The sequence below is a fragment of the Chiloscyllium punctatum genome, chromosome 7 (assembly GCF_047496795.1).
Source record: "Chiloscyllium punctatum isolate Juve2018m chromosome 7, sChiPun1.3, whole genome shotgun sequence".
In the NCBI taxonomy this organism is placed as follows: domain Eukaryota; kingdom Metazoa; phylum Chordata; class Chondrichthyes; order Orectolobiformes; family Hemiscylliidae; genus Chiloscyllium; species Chiloscyllium punctatum.
Window position 1 is genome coordinate 91,722,007 of NC_092745.1, and position 25,057 is coordinate 91,747,063.

General features: G+C 40.2%; 2 protein-coding genes across 10 annotated transcripts in view; one reads left to right on the forward strand and one right to left on the reverse strand.

The window, feature by feature from the left end:
* LOC140479924 (terminal uridylyltransferase 4-like) overlaps window positions 1-9,399 on the reverse strand; it is a 106,586-nt gene extending 97,187 nt beyond the window's left edge. For 3 of the 7 annotated variants that reach the window (XM_072574312.1, XM_072574309.1, XM_072574311.1), the window contains exons 1-3: window positions 9,273-9,390; window positions 2,063-2,230; window positions 1,748-1,901 (exon numbers count right to left, since the gene is read on the reverse strand). The gene's annotated coding sequence lies outside the window, so the exon portion shown is untranslated. Of the gene's footprint in view, window positions 1-1,747; window positions 1,902-2,062; window positions 2,231-9,272 lie in introns of all 7 variants that reach the window. The other 4 variants (XM_072574315.1, XM_072574314.1, XM_072574313.1 and 1 more) reach the window with 2 other exon arrangements.
* A 56-nt stretch (window positions 9,400-9,455) lies between these two features.
* gpx7 (glutathione peroxidase 7) overlaps window positions 9,456-25,057 on the forward strand; it is a 31,577-nt gene continuing 15,975 nt past the window's right edge. Inside the window, exon 1 of one of the 3 annotated variants that reach the window (XM_072574317.1) lies at window positions 9,456-9,605. In XM_072574317.1, the coding sequence (XP_072430418.1) occupies window positions 9,543-9,605 (63 nt within the window). In that variant the 5' untranslated portion in view covers window positions 9,456-9,542. Of the gene's footprint in view, window positions 9,606-9,635; window positions 9,706-16,624; window positions 16,918-25,057 lie in introns of those variants that run through there. The other 2 variants (XM_072574319.1, XM_072574316.1) reach the window with 2 other exon arrangements.

Sequence of the window (25,057 nt, forward strand, 5' to 3'; positions counted from 1 at the left end):
AAATAGAATAGTATAAATTGTGGCATTTTGTTTGCAGTTGAAATAGCTATTGGCAATAGATCAGTTATTTCAAAGTCACAAAAAGGTCAAAAAGATCTTTTTTCAAAAATTTAGACTAGTGCACTTAACAGAGGGGTGACTGAAAATCATCAAAATGGCAATGTTAAAGAGCATCATTAAACCAAAATTAAAATAAAGATGTTCAGAAACAAATTTTAAATTCTTATCAAAAACTTAATTCTGATTATTTTCAAAGAATATCCCATAATAAGATCTCAATGTCAGGTTTTCACCTGAAATCAGAACCTTGTTAATTAGGGTGTTGTAAGGAGTACAAATAAACTCTCCATTTTTGTTGCATTTGTTCTCGATTAGCAGCTCCTGTCATGAAGCAATAACTTCAATTACTCCAAGATTACTGAAAGTAAAGCATAAAAGCCTTCTTCTTAAAGCAACTGCAGCAAACATAAGATTGCTGTGCAATATTATTGCTAGGTTATTACAATGTATTTGAGGAAATAAAGATACAATATTCAAGCATCAACATGTGCAACACTGTGGAGAGATAGCATATCTATTTGTTCTAATAATTACTAATTCGTTAGCTTTTATAGCTAAAGGAATAGAATATAAAGGTAAGGAAGTATTTGCATTTATGTAAGGCATTGGTGAGACTGCACCTGGAGTATTGTGGACAGTTTTGATCCCCATATTTGAGGAAAGATGTAGTGGCATTGGAGACAGTTCAGAGGAGATTCAATAGATTGATCCCAGAGATGACGAGTGATCAAACTGGGGTCTTCAAAATGACAGAAGGTGTGGATAAAATACACATGAAGCAGATACTTCCTCTTTGTGGGGCATTCTAGGACGAGAGGTCATAGTCTTAGGATAATGCGTATCAAATTTAAAACAGAATTGAGAAGAAACTACTTCTCCCAAAAGGTTGTGAATCTGTGGAATTTGCTACCCCAAAATGTGGTGGATGTTGGGACAGTGAGTAAATTTAAGGAGCAGTTAGAAGAATTTTAATTGGTAATGGGTTGAAGGGATATGGAGAGAAGGAAGAAGAACGGGGGTAAGGAGCATATCAACCCTGATCGAATGGCAGAGCAGACTTGATGGACCAAATGACCTAATCCTGCTCCTATATCTTATGAACTAACAAATATCCTCAGATGGAGGATTTGAAAAAAATCAGAACATTTATTTCTATTATGCATCTGCCAGCAGTCAATTCATTGTAGTTTCAGCAGAAGCTAGGGAAAAGGTCACTCCTAAACATACTCTGCAAAGTGAAGTGGGAAGGGGAGGCACTCAAACACAACCAGGAATTAGAACCTGTTAATTAGTAAACTAGATTACTTAATTTACAACAGTGAATGAACTTGTATCTTGTCAATCTAATCAAATTTATCCGAAATGATATAATATTGAAGTTGCTGAACGATAATTGACATCAATAATTTTATTTTGCAGCTCATCTAATTCATTCAACACCAGACTTGAGTAACAGTAGCATAACCTGATATTCTGTTATCAAATAGTTAAAACAGTAACAATTAAACTAAAATGAGAATTTACTAATACTGTGACAACCAAGCATGTGGGAGTCAGAACATAGTGTTTAATATTATGAAATGAAAAACAATTATCAATATTTGCTACTGCATCTGAAACAGACAGATTAACAAAAAGTAGAACTTAGAAACTGACTAAATTTTTACTGTGCAACAATAATACTTACCAGTCTATACTAAACTTGACTCCAATGCATTTGAAGCAGCCAATCTATTGCACCGTAGCTCCTCCCAGCAACTTTTCTGGGCTCAAGGTCAATATAATAATAATTCATTGTGATTATAGAGCCACAGAGCCAGACACGCTTCGAAATGCCACCACTAGAACAAAATGGAGAGAAATGCTAAAGTATCTGTGGACATTAATGATTGAGCAAGTTTCATATTTGAAGGTTAGCAATACTTTTAAAATATGATTAATGTTAAATTATTCTTCATTAAGACAGTTTAAATTCAGTTCTGATCCAACCAGTCCAACTTACTGCCACAGTTTCTTCAATCACAGATTTAGGAAATTCTAAACTGAAATTTCAATTTCTGGCACTGAATCCTTTTTATTCCTAAATATTTCCTCATGCCTGATTTCTACAAGATCCTACAGCAATCTCATCTCGAAGAAAACGAGTTGCAGGTATTGGTAGCATTTGTCACTGTAAAAACAAAACACAGACCAGTAAATAGGGTCAGACTATAATCATTTGTAATGCAAAGGTCCCTGCCCAAATACAAAATTATGACACAGACTGACTATTCCTTACAGCATATTTGAGATTTGGAGATTACTCTTTAACCATAAGACTCTAGCTTCCACTCCATTATGTGCTAGAATGGTAGTGCAATGAACCTTTTACTTAAGTTATTAAAAATTAAATTGCAAACAAATTCCTCGCTCAAGGTCATGGTTAACTCTGTCTTCAGGGATTGCTGCACAGCTCAAACTCAGTTCAACTTCTCCACAGAACAAAAATTAATCTTTTGTGACATTAATGAATTAAGTCAAATGGATTAAAGGATATTTGTCACATTTCAACAGAAAACAAATGGAATACTTTTAAAAGAATTACTGGCATGTAAGACATAAATACCCAAGATAAACAACCTCATACTATAAAAGGGCAGTCAGAAGAGTCAAAATACATTTAGCAAAAAGCACATTTGTAGAGGCAAAATATAAAAGGATGAAATACTTTTAACAGTAGAAGATCAAGACAATATCAGAAATGAAGTAAATGCCTCAAAAGTGACAATATGCACAAAACAGTAAATATCCTTAGAGAATTCACAAGGAAATAGAAAGACGACATGCGCTCCCTCAAAATTCAGGATCACTATCAATGAAGGTGAATTCTAACACAAGCAGAGATGTTCTTTAAATAAATTCTACTGGCTCGAAGGTATTTATTGCACAGTGTTAGCAGAGGTATTGATAACCATCATGGAATAGTCAATGGACTGGGCATATCCCACTGGATTGAAAACTTTCAGACATGATACCCACACTTAACATTGTTGACAAACAGACAAAAACAATTAAAATAGTTTTGTTGTTGATGTAGGTGTCACTAGCAAGGTCGGCATTTTTGCCCACCCTAGTTGATTACCAGCAGTAAATCTAAAAATTATCAAGTTTTTGGATCTATAAATAGCGATGTATATGGCTTAAGTTAAGAAGATCCTAACTGACAAATTGCATCAATGTTTTTGAAGAAGTGACAATATGACAATTCATTCCTAAAACATGCAAAGTTCCATCCTAAAGAATATCTATCAACTACAAAGTGCGGGGATCGAGTAAGAAATAACTGGTTAAACGATATGATTAAATATTCCAAAGAGCCTGGATATGAAATAATATATGCAAAGTGCTTTTTTTTAAAAGAGGCATCCAAGACTGGTTCCTGGGCCAGTGTGCTTTAAGTTCAACAAATGTGAAGGGCTTGGATGGACAGGTATTTGTTAAATGCATACAAGAAAATTTTTGGATTGAGTATGTGGATGTACCTACTAAAGAAGGTGCAAAACTTGACCTATCCTTGGGAAATAAGGCAGAGCAGGTGACTGAAGTGTTAGTGGGGGAGTACTTTGGCACCAATGACCATAATTCTGGATCAGTGGTGCTGGAAGAGCACAGCAGTTCAGGCTGCATCCAAGGAGCAGCGAAATCGACGTTTCGGGCAAAAGCCCTTCATCAGGAATAAAATTCTACTAGTTTTAAAATAGTGATGGTAAAGGATAGACTGGATCTAAAAGTTAAAGTTCTACATGAAGGAAGGCAATTTTGACAGTATTAAGCAAAAGCTTTCAACAGTTGATTTGGGGCAGATATTCACAGGTAAAGGGATAGCTAGAAAATGAGAAGCATTCAACAATGAGATAACGAGAATCCAGAGACAGTATGTTCCTGTTAGGATGAAGGGCAAGGCTGTTGGTGTAGGGTATGCTGGACAACTGGAGAAACTGAAGTTTTGGTCAAGAAAAGAAGGAAGCATATGTCAGGTATGGACAGCAGGAATCAAGTGAACCCATTGAAGAGTATAAAGCCAGTCGGGGTATAGTTAAGAGGAAAATTAGGAGAGCAAAAAGGGGACATGAGATAGCTTTGACAAGTAACGTTCAGAAGAAAACAAAGGGATTCTACAAATACATCAAGGACAAAAGAGTAACTAGGGTGAGAATAGGACCCCTTAAGGATCCGCAAAGCTGCCAATGTGTGGAACTGCAGGAGATATGGGACATACTAAACGAGCATTTTGCATCAGTGTTAACTGTGGAGCAGGATATGGAAGATAGAGAACATGAGGAAATAAATGGCAACATCTTGAAAAATGTCTTAAAATGCATAAAGGAGCACCTGCTCAGGAGTACCCTGGAACTGTGTGGGAAGTGAGAGAAGAGATTGCTGAGCCCCTTGCTGAGATATTTGTATCATTAATAGCCAGAGGTACTGGAAGACTGGAGGTTGGCTAATGAGGTGCCATTATTTAAAAAAGGTGGTTTAAAGCCAGGGAACTACAGAACAGTGAGCCTGACATTGGTGGTGGACAAATTGTTGGAAGGAATCCTGAGGTACAGGATTTACATATATTTGGAAAGGCAAGGACTGATTAGGGATAGGCAATATGATTTTGTTCATCGGAAATCATGTCTCACTAACTTGATTACGTTTCTGAAGAAGTAACAAAGAGGTTCTGGATGTAGGTTTGCTCGCTGAGTGGGAAGGTTTGTTTTCAGACGTTTTGTCACCATACTAGGTAACATCTTCAGTAAGCCTATAGATAAAGCACTGGTAGTGTAGTCCACTTTCTATTTATATGTTTGGGTTTCTTGGGTTTATGATGTCATTTCCTGCAGCGACATCATTTCCGGTTCTTTTTCTCAGTGGGTGGTAAATGGGATCCGAGTCAATGTGTTTGTTGATAAAGTTCTGGTTGGAATGCCATGCTTCTAGGAATTCTCATGTGTGTCTCTGTTTGGTTTGTCTTAGGATGCGAGGTCCTAGGTTAAGCCAAACAGACAGACACACACACAAGAATTCCTAGAAGCATGGCATTCCAACTGGAATTCTACCAACAAACACGTTAATCCGGATTCCATTTACCACCCACTGAAAAAGAACCAGAAATGACGTCACCATGCGAAATGATGTAATCACAGGAAATGACATATAACCCAAGGAAACCCAAACATATAAATAGAAAGTGGGCTACACTACCAGTGCTTCATTCGGAGGCTCACTGAAGATATTACCTAGTAGGATGACAAAATGTCTGAAAATAAACCTTCCCACTCAGCGAGCAAACCTACATCCAGAACGTCTTTGTTACTTGAGGGTGATGGACTGGAAGGTAGCAGAATTGAACAGGGCGGATTCTGCCAGCATTAATTAGGTGCAAAATGAGCGTGTGGCAGATTAGCAACAGGAACTTTTCAAACATAAGAATCAATATTCGTATATAGGAGCAGGTTGAAAATTTTGTGCATTTCTGTAAAGCATATAAAGTGTATATACATTTAGACTGCAGTCCTATCTTTCACTGCCTGGCTTTCTAAATCATAACAGTAGAGAGGTAGAAAATGAGATTATAAGGGCTTTGTTAAAGGCAAACTATATTTAACATACGAGCAATTTCTTTTAAAGCACTGACTGAAATAACAGCAAAAAGCAATACAAAAGATTTACTTTATCTAGATTTTTTGAGTTAAACAACTGTGGGTTCAATCCACATTTTCTAACTTTGTGACATAATTTAGATGGACAACTTAATTGCAGTACTGAGGGAAATCTGAAGTGCCAGAGAATTTTTATCACATTTATTGCTTGAGTATTACTCATATAGAATGAATGTCTTGGGGTCAGTAAGTTCAGTTCACTACTTAGCAGCGCTCTGAAAGCTAGTGCTTCCAAATAAACCTGCTGGACTATTAACTTGGTGTTGTGTGATTCTTAATTTTGTACACCCCAACCCAACACCGGCACCTCCAAATTATCCCTTGCCTAAGGTGTGGTGACCCTCAAGTTAAACCACGAGTCATCACTCTTTAATGAGAGAGCAATCTTTTGGCCCTATGGGAATATGGTGACTTTACAAGTCGTTCTTCAGTAACAATCAAATGCTAAAGTACAATTCAGAAAGTAGAGTTCAAGATTAGCAAAAATTATCTTGAATTGTTGAACTAACTCAATGGGACTTAGGTCTACTCCTCCTATTTCACTGTCCTTCTAATGCAAAAGTAATTGAGAAGCAACCAAGCATGAGGCATCCAGCCATTCAGCCCCCACCTCCGATGCATAGCAGCAACAGAATGCACTGTAGAAATTTACCAAGTTCTTTAGGTAGAATCCTCCAAATCCATGACCACTACTATCTTCGAGGAATGGGCAGTAAATACATCCTAAGTTCTCTTCCAAACCACTCTGCATACTGACTTGGATCCATATCATCATTCCCTAAGTGAAGCGGAGACAAAATCCTAGAACTCCTTCCTTAACAGAACTGCAGGTGCACCACCCCAAGTACTGCAGTGGTTCAAGAAGACAACTCACTATCACCTTCTCAAGGGCATCTAGGAATATGCAATAAATGCTGACTCAGCCAGCAAAGCACATATCCTATGAATAAACAAAACCTAGTTGATGGTCTATTTGATCAGAGAAGATATGGGTAACTATGCAAAGCTATCCCTCACTCTTTATTCTGGCAGTGAAAGAAAAATTTTTAAAAATTAGGAATGGTTGACCTACTGGTATCTCAAAAAGCCAAGTTGTTAGTGATCAAACAAATAAGAATAAACGGTGCTTGGTGTGTGATGCAGTGATACCAAAGTGCGGGTTCAATTCCCTTACTGGTTAAGCCGACAAAGGAGAGCCCTCCTTCTCAACATCTCCCTTACTTAAGGTGTGGTGATCCTCAAGTTAAACCACTATGCATCACTCTCCAACGCGAGAGCAACACCATGGCCCTCTGGTAACTTGATAAGTCACTCCACAGCAACAGTCAAATACTAGAGTTCAAATCAGAAAGTGGGGTGGCACAATGATTAATACTGCTGCCGCACAGCACCAGGGGCCTGTGTTCGAATCCACCCTTGGGCAACAATGTGTGTGGGATTTGCAAATTCTTGCCATGTTTGCATGGGTTTCTTCTGGATGCTCCGGTTTCTCCTAGAGTCCAAATATAGACAGGTTAGGCAGTATGGCCATGCTAAATTGCTCATGGTGTTCAAGGAGGTGCAGGCTAGGTGGATTAGTCATGGAAATTGCAGGGTTATAGGGTAGGGGGGTAAGATGCCTTTCAGAAGGTTGGAGTGAACTTGATATGCTATATAGCCTGCATCCATACTGTAGTGATTCTATGATTAATTCTGCATGATTTAGTCACACAATCTATTCACCAATTTTCATCTGCTTCCTAATGGTGTGGAGGACCTTTATTTTAGAAGATTGGTAACCATAGGAATGGAGTATGCATGCAATGTCACTGATGTAATATGCACAGTAGCATATAGTTAAGATTCATCAGATTAGTGTCCAGTGATTAGATTAGATTACTTACAATGTGGAAACAGGCCCTTCGGCCCAACAAGTCCACACCGCCCCGCCGAAGCGTAACCCACCCATACCCCTACATCTACATTTACCCCTTACCTAACACTATGGGCAATTTAACATGGCCAATTCACCTGACCTGCACATCTTTGGACTGTGGGAGGAAACCGGAGCACCCGGAGGAAACCCACGCAGACACAGAGAGAACGTGCAAACTCCACACAGTCAGTCGCCTGAGGCGGGAATTGAACCCGGGTCTCAGGCGCTGTGAGACAGCAGTGCTAACCACTGTGCCACCGTGCCGCCCACATTAACAACTTGCAACTAAAAACTGAGGTAACAGCCTTTGTAGTATTTGAGTATTTCATTTCATTTACCATATGCATGATCTCAATGTGATGCCAAGTTGTCAAGTTTGTATATGAATGACAAAACAAATAAAAAAAATTGCAGTGATAAGGCAACATTGGAAATTAGAGGCACAAATGACTTAGGCGTTCACTTTAGATTGCTTAACAAGTACAGTTCAGTCAGTTCAATGTTTTTTCTTTCTGTACATTCATTTCAACTAAATGTCATGGTTGCGATGTAAAACTCCACAAGGCCATCTTCTCTCTTCCTGACACACCAAAGGTGATTTTAAAAAATGTACAGTTATGAGTCTTCCCTTTACAGCATCAACTTTCCAGCACATAAGTAACTATGCTTTTCATTTTTGACTGATATTCATTTTAAAAAGGAGCAGAACTCAATAATACATATAAACAAACCATGATTACAGAATTGATTTTTGCAGAGGAAAGTTAGGTTTTCTAACCAATGATGCCAGAAATATAGCGGTGTTCCTCTGCCAATGGAAGAAGAAAGTGAGCGAGACAACAACTTCCTAAAATAAAACTCTAAAACAAGTATGTAGGTGAGGTACAATTTTCATTGTTGATGTCGAGGCAGCAAATACAATATTGCAAATTTTATTAAACGCACAACATATTGATGCACATCATTTACAACTTATTCCAGTGAATTTGGGAGACTTCAGCATCATCTGTTTTCAATCCAGGGTAAATATGATTACGAGTGATCTCCAGAGTTACTTATGAAAACTCATTTCCAATTTTGCTTGTTTTCAACACGTTCACTTTGGCTTTTCTGGTTTAAATGGTTTTCAATTTTGGCCAAATGTGTGCATAAAATAAAAACCAATGGGAATTTAAAGGTGGAAATAAACTGTGCATAAAATTAAATATTTATTTTCTCCACGTAAACAGTCACACACCTACAAACAGCAGCAGGATTAATGATATCATACGGGTAGGAACAGATCAGAACAACTGGCCAAAGTGCAACCTCTAGCCCGATAACACTTGTGGCTCTCTGAGGAGGTTAAGACACTCTTGAATCTTTGGGACAAGCGATTGGGTTAAATGTATAGCTCTTCCCCAGATGCGTTTTTAGTAAATAACCTGTGCCCCTTCCCTCCCTCCCCCCGGCGCTTTAAACCTGTCACTGGCCTAAAAGACAAGAGCAATCCGAAAGCGCCGAAATTTCTGCCCACAAGCGCAAACCGGATTTACTTGGTGACTTTCTATATCTATATTTCACAATAATTTATGATCACTTCCCACGCTTAAGTCTTATACCCTTACCGGTAGGGTCGACCAGCGCTCCCCAACGCGTCCCACCATTTATTTATTCGGCTAAATCGTCCCGATCTTCAGCAGGCCATCCACAAAACAAAACTAACAGTACGCAGGCGCGACGACGCCTTCCTGTGGCGTCACAGATAGAAACACTAACTTCCGGCCGTAGAAAACTACAAGTCCCGGGAGGCTTCGCGTCGTATAGGCCGAGGGCGGTGGTGCTGCGTCGTAGGGTCAATGACGCCATTCCCAAACGGCGGTGTTACAGCATTTTAGATGTTCGAGAGGGAGTTAAAACGAGTTCAGGCTTTCGGTATCCTCGTTGGTAACCATTATATGGCAAGTGATCAGCTCTGGATTGTCCTTGCCGCTGCTAAATGATCACGTTTGGGCAGACTAACGGTGTAGGCGCTTAGATGTATAAGAAATGGCCGTTCCGGTGAGGTATTTTGACAGTCAGTTATCTCAGTTGGCTAGAGGCTCGTTTGTAATGCAGAGTGATGTCAATAGCGTTGGTTTAATTTCTGCACTTCCTCGTCTAAGACGCGGCGATCTTCCAGCGAAGTCACCAGCAGTCATTTTCTCTCTGAGAGGGGAGCTTCATGGAGTATGGCGACTTAAACTTTTGATGCTGGCCCAGCTTTTGTTGTGAAACTGGTATCCATGCTGGGAGACATCTGCCAAGAGAAAATATAAACAATTGTCCATTAGGGTTTATTACTATTTAACTTTAAAACGTCTTTTTTTATAGAAAAAAACATTTTTTAAAATAAAGATTATGCTCAAACATAACCTACATACAGTTAGTTGCACAAGACAGTTACCTAGGGAGCAGTAATATCTTTTTCAGGACATGGTGATTTGAAGATCATGGCAGAGTCATTAGTTTTATGAAAAGAAATTCATTTGCTCTCATTCAAGTTTTGAAGGTGAAACTAGCAGTGTAGCTAAGGAACCACAGAATTTAGTACATTTGAGTTTTCATGAGGTATTCAGTAAGTCATAGATTTTTTTAAACACAAAATTAGGAATGATATGATTTGGGTTTATAAGAATTTAGCAACTTGAGTAGCTATTCAACCCTGTTACCTTATGGCTGATCTGTGGCCTAGCTCAATATACCTGCTTTTGGCCCAAATCCCTAATACGTTTGCTAAACAAAAGTTTGTCTATTTCAGATTTAAAATTAACTGATCCTGTTTACAACTACCACTTGAAGAGTTGCAAATATCTACCACCCTTTTGTAGTAAATCATGACGTTGCAGTTGAGATAGGTCAATCCTTACCTTTTTAATAGCAGTGGATTCTCAAAGGGTTGAATGGCCAACTCCTACTAATGTTTCTTATATTCTTATTTCATTAATACTAAATTAAAGTTCTTGATTAACAGCATTTGTGGACACTCCTTACTACAAGGTCTGCACTAGTTCAAAAAGATCCACACCAACTTTCCATGACCACTTGATGTGTGCACTCAATGCTGCCCTCCCCACATTATTGATGTGCATTGTTGAAATAAAGTAAATCATCAGAACCTCTATGCTTTATTTTCCCCTTTTTTAGTTTGATAGCATTTGTTGTCTTCTCATAATAAAGTAAAGAAATACAATCTTTTCTTAACTGCATGTGTAAATTGTGCCTTTTTTATCTTGAATTTAAGAGCAGATTGAATACAATGCACTGAATGAACTTCATTGGATAATTATATGGATGATAATGGATTAGTGTAGATTAGATAGGATGAAAATCAATTTAACATCGAGGGCTGAAGGGCCTGTACTGTGTTGTATTGTTCTCTGAACATTATAAATCTTAGGTGATATTTATACAATAGGTTGATCCAACTGAATAGAATAACACAAATTATTTGTGATGCAAAGTCTAACTGCTTGATAAATGTGGTCAATTGATTCAATGTTTTGTGTTTACTGTACTGATATAAATAGAACAAACAGGTTAAACTAGAAAAAAGAATAACATTTAAGCAGACTTCCTACAAGCTAAGATAATGTGGGTTGTATTCTCAATTATAGTTTCCAATATGAGAGGTACAGCCATGTTTTTCTAATTAACCTGTTCTATTATACACCTCTAGAACAGGTGGCACTTGAGCCTGGGTCTCCTGGGCCAGGAATATGCACACTACCACTGCATTATAAGAGAGCCCTGTTTTACTTTTTGACACTTAGAGGGAGCATCAGTGGCAGGTGGAAACAGTTTGTGCTGGCCCTTCCTGCTACAAACATTGGCCTAGGTGGCTGAAGAAAATAGGCTGTAGAAATCCAATCAGAGTAAACATTCTATAAAAGCAAAACAAAATATATTTTGGTGCTATTATTCCCATAGGTCTGACTGTATGAAACTACAATGAAGGCTCTAAAAATGAAACTTTTTTTTGTTCACATACTAGTGGTTGTATGAACAATCCAAAATATATAGAAAATATGCAGCAGCAAGCCATTTAGTCCAATTAGTCTAAGCTACTGCTTATTATTTCATGGGATGACTATGCAGCAGGCTCGAGCAGGTTTTATTCATCCCTAATTGCTCTTGAGAAAATGGAAGTGAACTGACTTCTTGAACTGCAGCAGTCTGTGGTGCAGGGATGTCACAGCGCTGTATGAAGGGAGTTCCAATGTTTTGATTTGTGAATAGTGAAGGAACTACAATATAGATCCAAATCAGGATTGTGTGTAGCTTGGCAGGAATCTTGCATAGGCAAATGTTCCCATGCGTATGCTGCCTTCGTCTTCCAGATGGTTAAGATTATTAGTTAAGAGTGTGCTGTTGAAACAAGTTTAAATTGCTATAGCACACCTTACAGTGGCAGTGGTGTGTACCATCTGCATGTCAGTATTAATGGGAGTGAATATTGAAGGTTCTACATGGGGTGCCCTCAAATGAGCTGCTTTGTCCTGGATGGTGACAAACTTCTTGTGTATTGAAGATGCTTTCATTCACGCAAGGGGAGATTATTCCATTATGTTCCTGAATTGTGCCTTGTAGATGGTGGCCTGATTTTGAGGACACCAGAAGTGACTTCGTGTCACATAGTTCTCAACTTCTGACGTAGTCAGTGAAGGCAGTGCCATTGAATTGCAAAGCCAGAAGAAAGATTCTTTCCTGTTGAAAATTGCCATTGCCTGGCACTTGTCTGGTGTGACTGATACTTGCCACTTATCAGTGCAAGCTGAAAAGTTGTCTTAACTGCATATGGGCTCCAACCATTTCATACCTGAAGAATTGCAAATGGTGCTGAAAACTGTGAAGTCATTAATGAACATTCCTACTTCCTACCTTTATAATGGAAGGTGAGTCATTGATTAAGATGGTTAGGCTCGCTGCAGGAATTGCTCAGGAGGTATGTCCTGGGAATTGGATGATTAACCTTAAATCCACAACTGTGCTAATTATCACTCCAACCAGTGGATTGTTTTTCCTTCATTCCTATTGGATTAATGTTTGCTCAGGCTACTACATGCTACACTCAAGCAAGTACTGCCTGTGTGTTAAGGACAGTAATTCTCACCTCACCTCTTGATTTCAGCTCTTTTGTTCATGTTTGGATCAAGGCGGCAATGAAGTTAGAATCTGAATGGGTCTGGCAGAAATAAAACTGCGTGATGGAGAGCATTTTATTGCTGTATAAGTGCTGCTTGATAACACTGCCAACACCACCTTCCAAGACTTTGCTAATGTTTGAGAGTAGACTAATGGAGTGGCCATTGACAGAGTTCAGTTTGTCCTGCTTTTTGTGGAAAGGACACACCTGACGTGATCTATACGGACTTCAGTAAGGTGTTCGACAAGGTTCCTCATGGGGGATTGGTTAGCAAGGTTAGATCTCATGGAATACAGGGAGAGCTAGCCATTTGTATACAGAACTGGCTTGAAGGTAGAAGACAGAGGATGGTGGTGGAGGATTGCTTTTCAGACTGGAGGCCTGTGACCAGTGAAATGTCACAAGGGTCAGTGCTGGGTCCAGTCCTTTTTGTCATTTACATAAATGGTTTGGATGTGAACGTAGGAGGTATAGTTAATAAGTTTGCAGATGACACCAAAATTGGAGGTGTAGTGGACAGCAAAGAAGGCTACCTCAGAATACAACGGGATCTTGATCAGATGGGCCAATGGACTGAGGAGTGGCAGATGGAGTTTAATTTAGAAAATGTGAGGTACTGCATTTTTGGAAAGCAAATCTTAGCAGGACTAATGCTAAGGTCTTAGGGAGTGTTGCTGAACAAAGAGACCTTGGAGTGCAGGTTCATAGTTCCTTGAAAGTAGACTCACAGGTATATAGGATAGTGAAGAAGGCGTTTGGTATGCTTTCCTTTATTGGTTCAGAGTGTTGAGTACAGGAGTTGGGAGGTCATGTTGCAGCTGTACAGGACATTGGTTAGGCCAATTTAGGAAATATTGCGTGCAGTTCTGGCTCCTTCCTATTGGAAGGATGTTGTGAAACTTGAAAGGTTTACAAGGATATCGCCACGGTTGAGGATTTGAGCTCTGGGGAGAGGTTGAATAGGCTGAGGCTGATGGGTGACCTTATAGAGGTTTACAAAATCATAAGGGGCTTGGATAAACCAACAAGGCCTTTTTCCTGGGGTGGGGGAGTCCAGAACTAGAGGGCATAGGTTTAGGGTGAGAGGGGAAAGATATAAAAGGGCCTAAGGGCAACATTTTCACACAGAGGGTGGCACGTGTATGGAATGAGCTGCCTGAGGAAATGCTGGAGGTTAGTACAATTACAGTATTTTAAAAGGCATCTGGATGGATATATGAATAAGAAGGGTTCAGAGGGATATGGCCAAGTGCTGGTAAATGGGACTAGATTAGGTTACGATATCTGGTTGGCATAGACAAGTTTGACTGAAGGGTCTGTTTCTGTGCTGTACATCTCTATGACTTGCACAATTTTTGACATTCCTGGATAGATGCCAATGTTGTAGCTGGAATGGGGGTGGCTTGCCTTAGAGTACAACTAGTTCTGAGGCACAAGTCTTCAGTACTACTGCCAAAGTGTTGTCAGTCCCATCACTTTTGTAGAATCTAGCGTTTTTAGTTGTTCCTTGATATGGTATGAAGTGAAGTAAATTGACTGAAGACTGGTATCTTTGCTGGGGACCTGAGGAGGACGCCGAAATGGATCATCCACATGGCACTTCTGGCTGAAGATGGTTGCAAATGCTTTAGCCCTAATTTTGTGGGCTTCCCTATCATTGAGGATAGGCGTCTTTTTGGAAACTGATCCTCTGATTCATTGTTTTAATTATCCATCAGTATTCCCAACTAGATATGATAGTACTGCACATTTTTGATCTGTTGGCTGTAGGATCAGTTAACCCTGTCAATTGCAAGCTGAATCATAGAATCCCTATAGTATGGAAACGGGCCCTTTGGCCCATCAAGTCCTCCAAAGACCCATTCCCCTATGTTTACTCCTGACTAATGCATCTAACCTACAGATTCCTGATCACTATGGGCAATTTAGCATGGCCAATTCACCTAAACTGCATATCTTTCGTTTGCAGTTTAGGGAGGAAACCAGAGCACCCAGAGGAAACCTACGCAGATACAGGGAGGATGTGCAAACTCCATTGACAGTCATCCGAGGTTGGAATCGAACCTGGTTCTATGGCACTGAGGCAGCAGTGCTAACCATTCAGCCACCGTGCCACTGATTATATAATTGATAATGCAAATAATCCTGTGCTGTTGCTTCACTGCGTTGGCAGCTCAATTTTAGATTTGCCTGGTGCTGCTTCTGGCAAGCCCTCCTGCACTCTTCATTGATGGAGGGTTGTTCTCCCATTTGATGGTAATGGTTGAGTGAGGAAAATGTCAGATTATGGATTGTGGTTGAATACAGTCCGTCTTGTCAGTCAGGACGTTACATACCTTCAGGATGTTTCACGACTTGTGTTTGGACCATATCGTTTATTCGCCACTAAAGACCCTCTTTACTACTTTTTATTTTATAGCAAAGGACTGATGAATAGTGTGCTGTGTGAGAATAAGCTTCAACATCCAGTTTATTGATTATTTTCTCCTAATGTGATGAAGACCCTTTTTTTTGAGGATTCATGTTTAAAAGATTGTGGACAGTTATTCATTTGGAGTGCTGGAAATATACTTTTTAAAATGGGTCACGATAATGACAGTGGGACGTTTTACTTCAAGACTTCTTAGAATTCACATGACTTAAGGTGATTGCTTGGACTTATTTACTTGAAATCAAATGATTAAGTTAATGAATATCAGAGTTTTGTTTGGATATTGTTTGGAATTCAGTTATTTTACATCCTGTCACGTTTCCGAGGAAATCCTGTTGGAGGATCCAGTGTGCGATAATACAAACATTGATCTAGCTGTTCTCCTGAAAAAAAACTTGAGTTATCAATAATTCCTAAATAAACTGCAGCTGCAACATTCTTTGTTACAACTGTTAATAGTATCACCCCTCTATATTTGCCAGAATGCACACTGAAAGCCATCTTAGTTATATCATACCTTATCCTTTTTTCCTTTAAAAATTAAGAATTGTTGGCCAAATTAACCACTGCCAACAATGTTTTTGTTTTCTTTAATTTTTGTGTGTGCAGGTTTTATTTAGAAGGCAAATATTTATAGTTTCCTGTTGAAAACAGGTGTTAATCAGCTTTACAGCTTTGAATATGTACTTTCACAGTAAATTAATTTTCTAGTTTATTAAATAAACTTTTAAAAGTTCTATTAGTATTGGACATATGGACCATTTTAGAATCCACTGGAGCAGAATCCAGTCATTCTCAAACCTGAGGGAGTACCTAAGAATGGATAATACTGAAATCTTTGCTAACCAATTGTAAAAGTTCTGTTTATTTTATGATTCTCTTCTATTGGTTATGTCCATTTACAAGGGGACACATATTAGTTTTATTGGTTGATATTCATTTAACCCAGTATTTGGATAAACATACATCAGTGAGCACACACGTATAGAGAGAACAGTTTAGAGACAACATTGGACAAGGAAAAGCTCACTTTTTGGGAAGTTGAAGCATATTATCCCCATGAACACAGGATTCAGGACTAGGAGTGACCATTCGGCCATCTCGGTTTTCTTACCTACTGAAGTTAAAAGCTATGATTGTCCTGAGTATTCTACGTTTAATAAATATGTCCAGGTACCTAGCAGGTAAAAGGTGAACTAAAGTTTATTCCGAATCCAGGAGATGTGACTCGATTTGTCCGATATAGATTATTCTTTCAGAAGCGCTGGATGGGACAGGAACACGTAGTTGAAAAGTGAATTTTTTTTTCTTGGCGACAGTTAGATTTTTGGACTTCATTACGACTGTTTTGCAGCACCACCTCACGTCTGGTGCGGCTCGCTGATCGTGTGGGATCCGGCTGGGAATGTGTTTGGTCGGGCGCAACAGCCAGTCAGAAATGCAGGAATCAGCTCAGAAGAAGCAGCAAGCGCCAAGTAAAACTGCCTATCCCCCACAACTCCGCTCCCTTTTACTGTTCATAGTCATGTTACTTGTGGCGACCATATCTCTGTTCTTACTTGTCTTGCCAACCGAAGAGAAAAACAAAAATTTTTACTCATTTAAGATTGTGAACATTAGAGGGAAGCTAATTTCACTAGAGAAGTACAAAGGATCGGTAAGTTTGACAACTCCACTCCGTCACTAACCGGGCACGGAATTGGGGCTTTGCAAACTCCTCTCTGCATGAAGCCTGCCAGTTTTACCCAACTAACGCATGAGAATGTGGAGCGCACGCACGTCCTATTCCCTACTGAACTCTAATGGAAGCTATCAATGTAGTTCGCCGTCCTTTAATCTGTAATTCATGGGGAATCATGGAGGACCCTTTGAGCAGAATTGTACACGTGGCATCGTTAATAAAGTAATTCAACTGTTCTCTCTAAACGTGTGTGCTCACTGATGTATGTTCATCCAAATACTGTACAGTTATAAAAGAATATTGTACAGTTATAAAAGAACAACTGTACTCGAAGTAAGCTAGCTCATTCATTGTTATTTAACAGTCTATTCTATTTCAGAAGCTAAGGCTATCAACTGCAAAACTAGTTATATATGAACCAACGCAACATAAAAACAAAACACAGCAGATGATAGAAATTGCAAATAAAACAACAGAAATGTTGGAATTACTTAGGTGTACCTAAGAAACAAGTTAATTTTCGTGTCTGTGACCTTACAACTTTCATCTTGCCTGCAGTGTTTGATGCAACATTAAGCTTCATCTCCTTGTTCTTTCCCCAGTCTTGTAGCATTTTCCCTTTGTGTTTGTGCAACGTTCTTTATATTTTCTATTTTTTAAATGTTGCATTTTATCTGCATTTCCACCCTTTCAGACAGTGCTTTCAAGATCAGAATAATTCACTCCTAAAATCCCTACAGTATGGATTCAGGTCATTTGGTCTATCAAGTCCGCACTGACACTCCGAGGAACATCTCACACAGACTGTGACTAATTTTCCGGAGAGCATCTTACTGAAGGGTGTGAGTGATCAACGTCACTTCTGGGTCTCTGCTTTACAGGGGAGGAACAGTTTCTCATGGTTGCAATGTGCTCTCCCTATCTGGCCTCAGTTACATTTTGTATATCTTGGGTATCTGGTAGCTCATGACCCGACCGATACTCCACTGGGTGTAAGAAAGTTGAGAATACTCGTAGTGTTAGTCCAATGTGTTGAGCGATACTAGGGATCCTTGGAAAGTACGTATGGTGACTGGCATGAGCAGTATATTAAGGTTTGAAGATGGTGATCAGGGATCTTTGAGCTTACTTCATCTAATCAAGGGCTATCAGCCTGAACTGGACCTTTAATCTGTTCAAATAGTAGGGAATTGGGTTGCTTATTTACTTACTCCCGCCAGTGATGCTCTTGAAGGCTCATGCCAGCAGTCTCGAATTGGTCAACATCAGCCCTTGCTAAAGCATCACATGTCACATGCAACAGAGATATCACTTGGTGTAAGTTTGGGATCCACCTTCATATCTGTGGATAAAAAAAAATAGGATATCCATCTAGGTCACTAATTTCAATGACAAAGGTATTTACCAATAATTGAGAATGCCAATAGGACATTGCCAGTGGACAGCCTGGAGGATACCCAGCGAAGGCAGCTTGTTTCTATTAGGCAAAAGTGAGACTGGAAACCAGAGTTTAGATTAGAGTGGTGCTGGAAAAGCACACCAGGTCAGCCAGCAGCTGAGGAGCAGGAAAATCGACGTTTTGGGCACAGCCCTTCATCAAGTATAGAGGCAGGGAGCCTCCAGGATGGAGAGATAAATGGAGGGGTGGGGGGAGGGGGGGGGGCTGCTGGAGAGAAGGTAGCAAAGAGTACAATGGGGGTGGGGGTGAAGGTGATAAGTCAGAGAGGAGGGTGGGGGAAGGTAGCAAAGAGTACAAAGGTGAATGGGGTTGGGGATGGAAGTGATAGGTCAGAGGGGAGGGTGGAGTGGATAGGTGGGAAGGGAGATTGGCAGGTAGGACAGGTCATGAGGGCAGTGCTGAGCTGGAAGGATGGAACTGGGGTAAGGTGTGAGGAGGAGAAATGAGGAAACTGGTGAAGTCCACGTTGATGCCCTGGGGTTGAAGTGTTCCGTGGCAGAAGATGAGGCGTTCTTCCTCCAGGCGTCGGGTGGTGAGGGAACGGCGGTGAAACAGGCCCAGGAACTGCATATCCTCGGCAGAGTGGGAGGGGGAGTTGAAATGTTGGGCCACAGGGCGGTGGGGTTGATTGATGCAGGTGTCCCGGAGATGTTCCCTGAAGCGCTCTGCGAGGAGGCGTCCAGTCTTCCCAATGTAGAAGAGACCGCATCGGGAGCAATGGATACAATAAATGACATTGGTGGATGTGCAGGTGAAACTTTGGTGGATGTGCAGGTGAAACTTTGATGGATGTGGAGGGCTCCTTTGGGGCCTTGGATAGAGGTGAGGGAGGAGGTTTTGCAATTCCTGTGGTGGCAGAGGAGGGTGCCAAAAAAGCTTGTTTCTATTGTCAGGAAGCATGGGACAACTTGTAGTAATGATATTGAGTATGTGACCTGGTTAGCCCCAGAATTGTGATGAAAGATGACCATCCAATAAAGATTTCTTAGCACTAGATTTCACCTCATCTCCAAAAGGAAGTCTGAGACGACCTGCAGAAGTCTTTGGAGTGAAGTGTAATCCAAGAGTCATCAAAACTACACACATACACAACATAGAGTGCTAGAGATGTACAGCACAGAAACACACCCTTCAATCCAACTCGTCCATGCCAACCAGATATCCCAACCCAATCTAGTCTCACTTGCCAGCACCCTGCCCATATCCCTCCAAACCCTTCCTATTCATATACCCATCCAGATGCCTTTTAAATGTTTCAATTGTATCAGCCTCCACCACTTCCTCTGGCAGCTCATTCCATATACCCTCTGCATGAAAATGTTGGCCCTTAGGTCTCTTTTATTTCCTTCCCCTCTCACCCTAAACCTATGCCATCTAGTTCTGGACTCCCCTATCCCAGGGAAAAGACTTTGACTATTTATCCAATCCATGCCCCTTATGATTTTATAAACCCCTCTATCAGGTAACCCCTCAGTCTCCAATGCTCCAGAGAAAACAGTCCCAGTCTATTCAACCTGTCCCTAGAGCTCAAATCCTCCAACCCTGGCAACATCCTTATAAATCTTTTCTGAACTCTTTCAAGTTTCACAGCATCCTTCTGATAGGAAGGAGACCAGAATTGCACGCAATATTCCAACAGTGGCCTAACCAATGTCCTGTACAGCTGCAACATGACCACCCAACTCCTATACTCAATGCTCTGACCAATAAAGGAAAGCATACCAAACACCTTCTTCACTATCCTATTGACCTGCGACTCTACTTCAAGGAGCTATGAACCTGCACTCCAAGGTCTCTTTGTTCAGCAATACTCCCTAGAAACTTACCATTAAGTGTATAAGTTCTACTGAGATTTGCTTTCCCAAAATGAAACACCTTGCATTTATCTAAATTAAACTCTATCTGCCACTCCCCAGTTCATTGGCCCATCTGATCAAGATCCCACTGTAATCTGAGGTAATTTTCTTCACTGTCCACTACACCTTCCAATTTTGATGTCGTCTGCAAACTTACTAACTATACCTCATATGTTCACATCCAAATCATTTATATAAATGATGAAATTTAGTCGACACAGCACCAATCCTTGTGATATTCCACTGGTCACAGGTCTCCAGTCTGAAAAACAACCTTCCACCTCCACCCTTTGTCTTCTACCTTCGAGCCAGTTCTGTATCCAAATGGCTAGTTCTCCCTGTATTCCATGAGATCTAACTTTGCTAACCAGTCTCCCATGGGGAACCTTGTCGAACGTCCATATAGCTCACATCCACTGCTCTGCCCTCATCAATCCTCTTTGTTACTTCTTCAAAACTCAATCAAGTTTGTGAGACATGATTTCCCACACACAAAGCCATGTTGATGATTCCTAATCAGTCCTTGCCTTTCCAAATACATGTACATCCTGTCCCTCAGGATGCTCTCCAACAATTTGCCCACCAGCAACGTCAGGCTCACTGGTCTATAGTTCCTTGGCTTGTCCTTGCCATCTTTCTTAAAGAGTGGCACCACGTTAGCCAACTTCCAGTCTTCAGCACCTCACCTGTGACTATTGATGATTCAAATATCTCAGTAAGAGGCCCAGCAATCACTTCCCTAGTTCTCACAGAGTTCTAGGGTATACTTGATCAGGTCCTGGGGATTTATCCACCTTTATGCGTTTCAAGACATCCAGCACTTCCTCCTCTGTAATATGGATATTTTTCAAGATGTCACTATCTATTTTCCTACATTGTATATCTTCCATGTCCTTTTCCACAGTGAATTCTGATGCAAAATACTCATTTAGTATCTGCCCCATCTCCTGGGCTCCACACAAAGGCAGCCTTGCTGATCTTTGAGGAGCCCTATTCTTTCCCTAGTTACCCTTTTGTCCTTAATGTATTTGTAAAAACCTATGGATTCTCCGTAACTCTATTTGCCAATGCTATCTCATGTCTCCTTTTTGCTTCTGATTTCCTTCTTAAGTATACTCCTATTGCCTTTATACTGTCTAAGGATTCACTCAATCTGTCCTGACACAACACACACACACCTCACCCACTGTGGAACTGTATCTGTCATGCTGCAGCTTAGTACTGTGCAGGCAGATAAGGAATGGAAGAATCAAGTGGGTATTGGGGGAATCCATGAAATGATCTTGCGTACACATTGGTTCTTCGCTTTGGATATTGGTAAGGATGATGGTGCCTCAGAGAAGTGCAGTCAGAGTCAAGTCAGATGCACAATGGGCATCTTAACTGTATCGGAGTGGAAGAAGAAGAATGGAAAAGCAACATTAACAAGGTTTCTTTATGTTAAAAGACAGGTATTTCTACAGCCATATACATGACTCAAGGATATGTTGCCTTTCTGGTACCAGGTCATGGATATCACATAACAGCTGCACAATACTCAACAGAGGATAAACACCCAGAGGTCCTGGTCCAAATCAGTACCAATTATTTAGTAGGAAGGGGCATAAAATTCTGGAAGTAGATTACGAAGCTAGGAAGGAGGATCTCTGAAGCAGTAATCTCAGGATTACTCCTGAGAGTCCTATCTTGTGTGACCATAGAAATAGCAGGATTGAGCATTTGAACACAAAGCTAGAAAACAGTGTAGGAGGCATTGGTCCGGTTCTGGGTTAAGTGGGAACTGTATGAGATGGATGGGTTACATTTTGACAGGACTAGATCTAACATCCTTGCAGGAAGATTTGCTTATGTTGTGGTTGAGGTTTTAAACTAGTTTGTCTGGAAGTTGGAATCTAAGAAGAACCTCAGAGCCAAAGGAAACAAAACTAGTCGAAGAGTAGTCAGAACAGACAGAAGACAGATAAAACAATGGCAAGCGTCAAATAGGATGCAAAGGAGAATTATTTCTCAAGGCTGAAGGAGTGGCACTCTAAATAAGTATTGCAAAAATCTTGATGTTCTGAATGCACAAATTGATGTAAATGGATATGATTTCATTGCTATTACAGAAATATAACTACAGGGTGACCAAGATTGTGAACTGAATATCCATGGATATGCTATAATTAGGAGGGATACACAAAAAGGAAGACAAACTATGATAGCATTCCTAATAAGAGATTACATCAGTACATTTGTAAGAGGATTTTCATTCAAAGGGTCAAGTTCTAGAATCAGCTTGATGGAGCTAGTAAACAGCAAGGGAAGTAAAATTGGTTAAAATAGTTTAAAGACCAGTTTATAGAAATGGTAGTATCAATGTTGGAACTTAGAGATGCATGTAAAGGTAATACAGCAAAAATGAGTTGCTTCAAATTGCATAACTGGGTTAATTAAGTCAGCACTAATGCTATAGAATTTGAATTCTTGGAGTGTGCACAAGCTAAGTTTCTGGTACAAAGCATTGAGGAACTAACTAGGGATTGGGCTATTTTGGATTTGGCACTGCGTAATGAGAAAGGACTAATTAATGACCTTGCTGTAAAGGAGAATTTATGTGGAGAAACTAAAGTTGCCTTGGGTCTGTCTTCATGGAAGAAAATAAATAAAATCTCCCAGAAATGCGTGGTGACCAAGGGACTTTTGTAACTGAAGAGATAAAAGAAATTAGTATCAATAAAAAGGTAGTACTTGAAAAATTAGCTGGATTGGGAAGTTTGGAAAAATTAGCTGGAATGGGATTGTATTTATACTAGCTCCCATCCTCTAGCCCTGTCTCCATCGTCCTCTCAGTTCTTCACTTTCAAATATATATCCAGCTCTCTTCTGAAACCTCATATGGCCTCCATCATTTTCCCAGGCAGTGCATTCCAAACACTAACAACGCTCTGAGTTGAGATTTCTCTGCATCTCACTCCTAGCTCTCTTGCTAACAATTTTGAAATTGTGAGTCCTAGATACTGACATACCAATTAGTGGAGACATAACTTTTACCCTGTCAAAATTGTTCATAATTTTTAACACCGCAATGAGGTCACCTTCTCTGCTCCATGGAGAATAAGCCCAATTTTTCTAATCTTTTCTTTTATCTAAAATCCCTCATTGCTGGCATCATTCTAATAAATACCTTTTGCACTCTCCAGGGCATTCTTCATTCGATAAGCTGACTAGAACTGAATACAATACTCCAAATGTGGCTGACCAATGATTTGTAGAGGTGTAGCATCACGTCCTTGCTTTTATACTCTCTTCATAAACCTAAGGATCCTATAAGCTTTCTTAGCAACTGTTTCAACTAGCTTGGTCACCTTCAGAGAATTTGCACTTTTACCTGAGATCCCAATGCTCCTGTTCTCCCCTCAAAGTTGTACCATTGAGACAGTATTGTCTCTCCATGTTTTCCACTACCAAAATGCATTATCTCACCTTTCTGTCCATTGAAATTTATCTACCAGGTGTCTCTGTTAGAAATCTAGGATGTATCCCATTCAGGCCTGGTGACTTCTCTACCTGGAGTGCTGTGAGCCTTTTTGATACCTCTTCATCTTTCACTATACTGCTCAGTTGCTCAACACCTACATTTTCAACTAGGCCATTGTCACCATCTTCTAATTTGGTAAAGGCAGAAGTAAAATATTCATTTGGTACTTCTGCCATATATTTTGCTTCAGATAGCAGCTGACCATGAATGTTCCCTATGGGCCCCAGTCTATCCTTCACTAATCTTTTACTATGAATGTGTTTGAAGAACAGTTTACTCTTTACTTCAATGCAGCCTACCATCTTTTCCTCATGCTTCTTCTTATCCTTCTTAAACCCAGCTGTAACCTTTCTCCTGCATTTAAAATATTCTTCCTGATTTACTTTGCTTTCATTATTCTGGAAATTTCCTGGGCAGTTGACTCCAGAAATAGGTACTTAATCTCATCGCAGCCTTAAATTGCCTGACCCTTATGCTGAGGAGGAGTTTGGAATTCTCTGTCCCAGAGAGTTTTGAGAGGTCAGTCGTTGAGAGGATCAAGAAAGAAATCAATGCATTTCTCTTTACTTATGACAATAAAGTTAATAGAAATAGCATAGGAAAATCACATTCAGGAGATAATTAGCCATGATCTAGAATCCATTCAACCTCAGAGGACTCAACACAAAGATTCATAGAGATGCTTTCAAGTGTACACCAACATTAGAGGATCAGAGACCCAGTGGGCCACTGACCCCCTTTGGGTTTGATTCCAAATCCAGTACAGGTCAGGCAAAAATAATGCAACTGCTAAACGTTTTTAGTTAGAAGATTAGCTTTAGGACAGAATCCACCTCTGCCTAGTTGGAGGGGCCTGTTGCTGACACAGTGCCCACACCACAAGTCAAAGGCAGTATTCTGCCCCAATTCGCTATGCTATTTGGATGAAAGTTCAGTTGAGAGTCACTGATGCACTTATGAATGCAACCCAAATCAGGTGCAGGAGGTAGAGACAAGTGTGATTTCACCTTTGCTGTTTGTCTTGAATGAGAACTTCAAGACAGCTTCAACTAATTGATGTAGGCATCAAGAGACTATGCGACTACTGGAAGGCCCAACATCCACAAGCCTGGTGCCAGCTGATGAGAAAATCCAAACAGGCATAGAAGTTGTTGGGATGCTAGATGCAGATCAGATTGGAATGGAGTCTTCTCCCAGTACTGCTAAACCTGAAAGCATTGGTGCATGATGGTGAAGTGCAGTCAGATAGGGATAAGGAGTTCTGGAGATGACTAAGTTTTG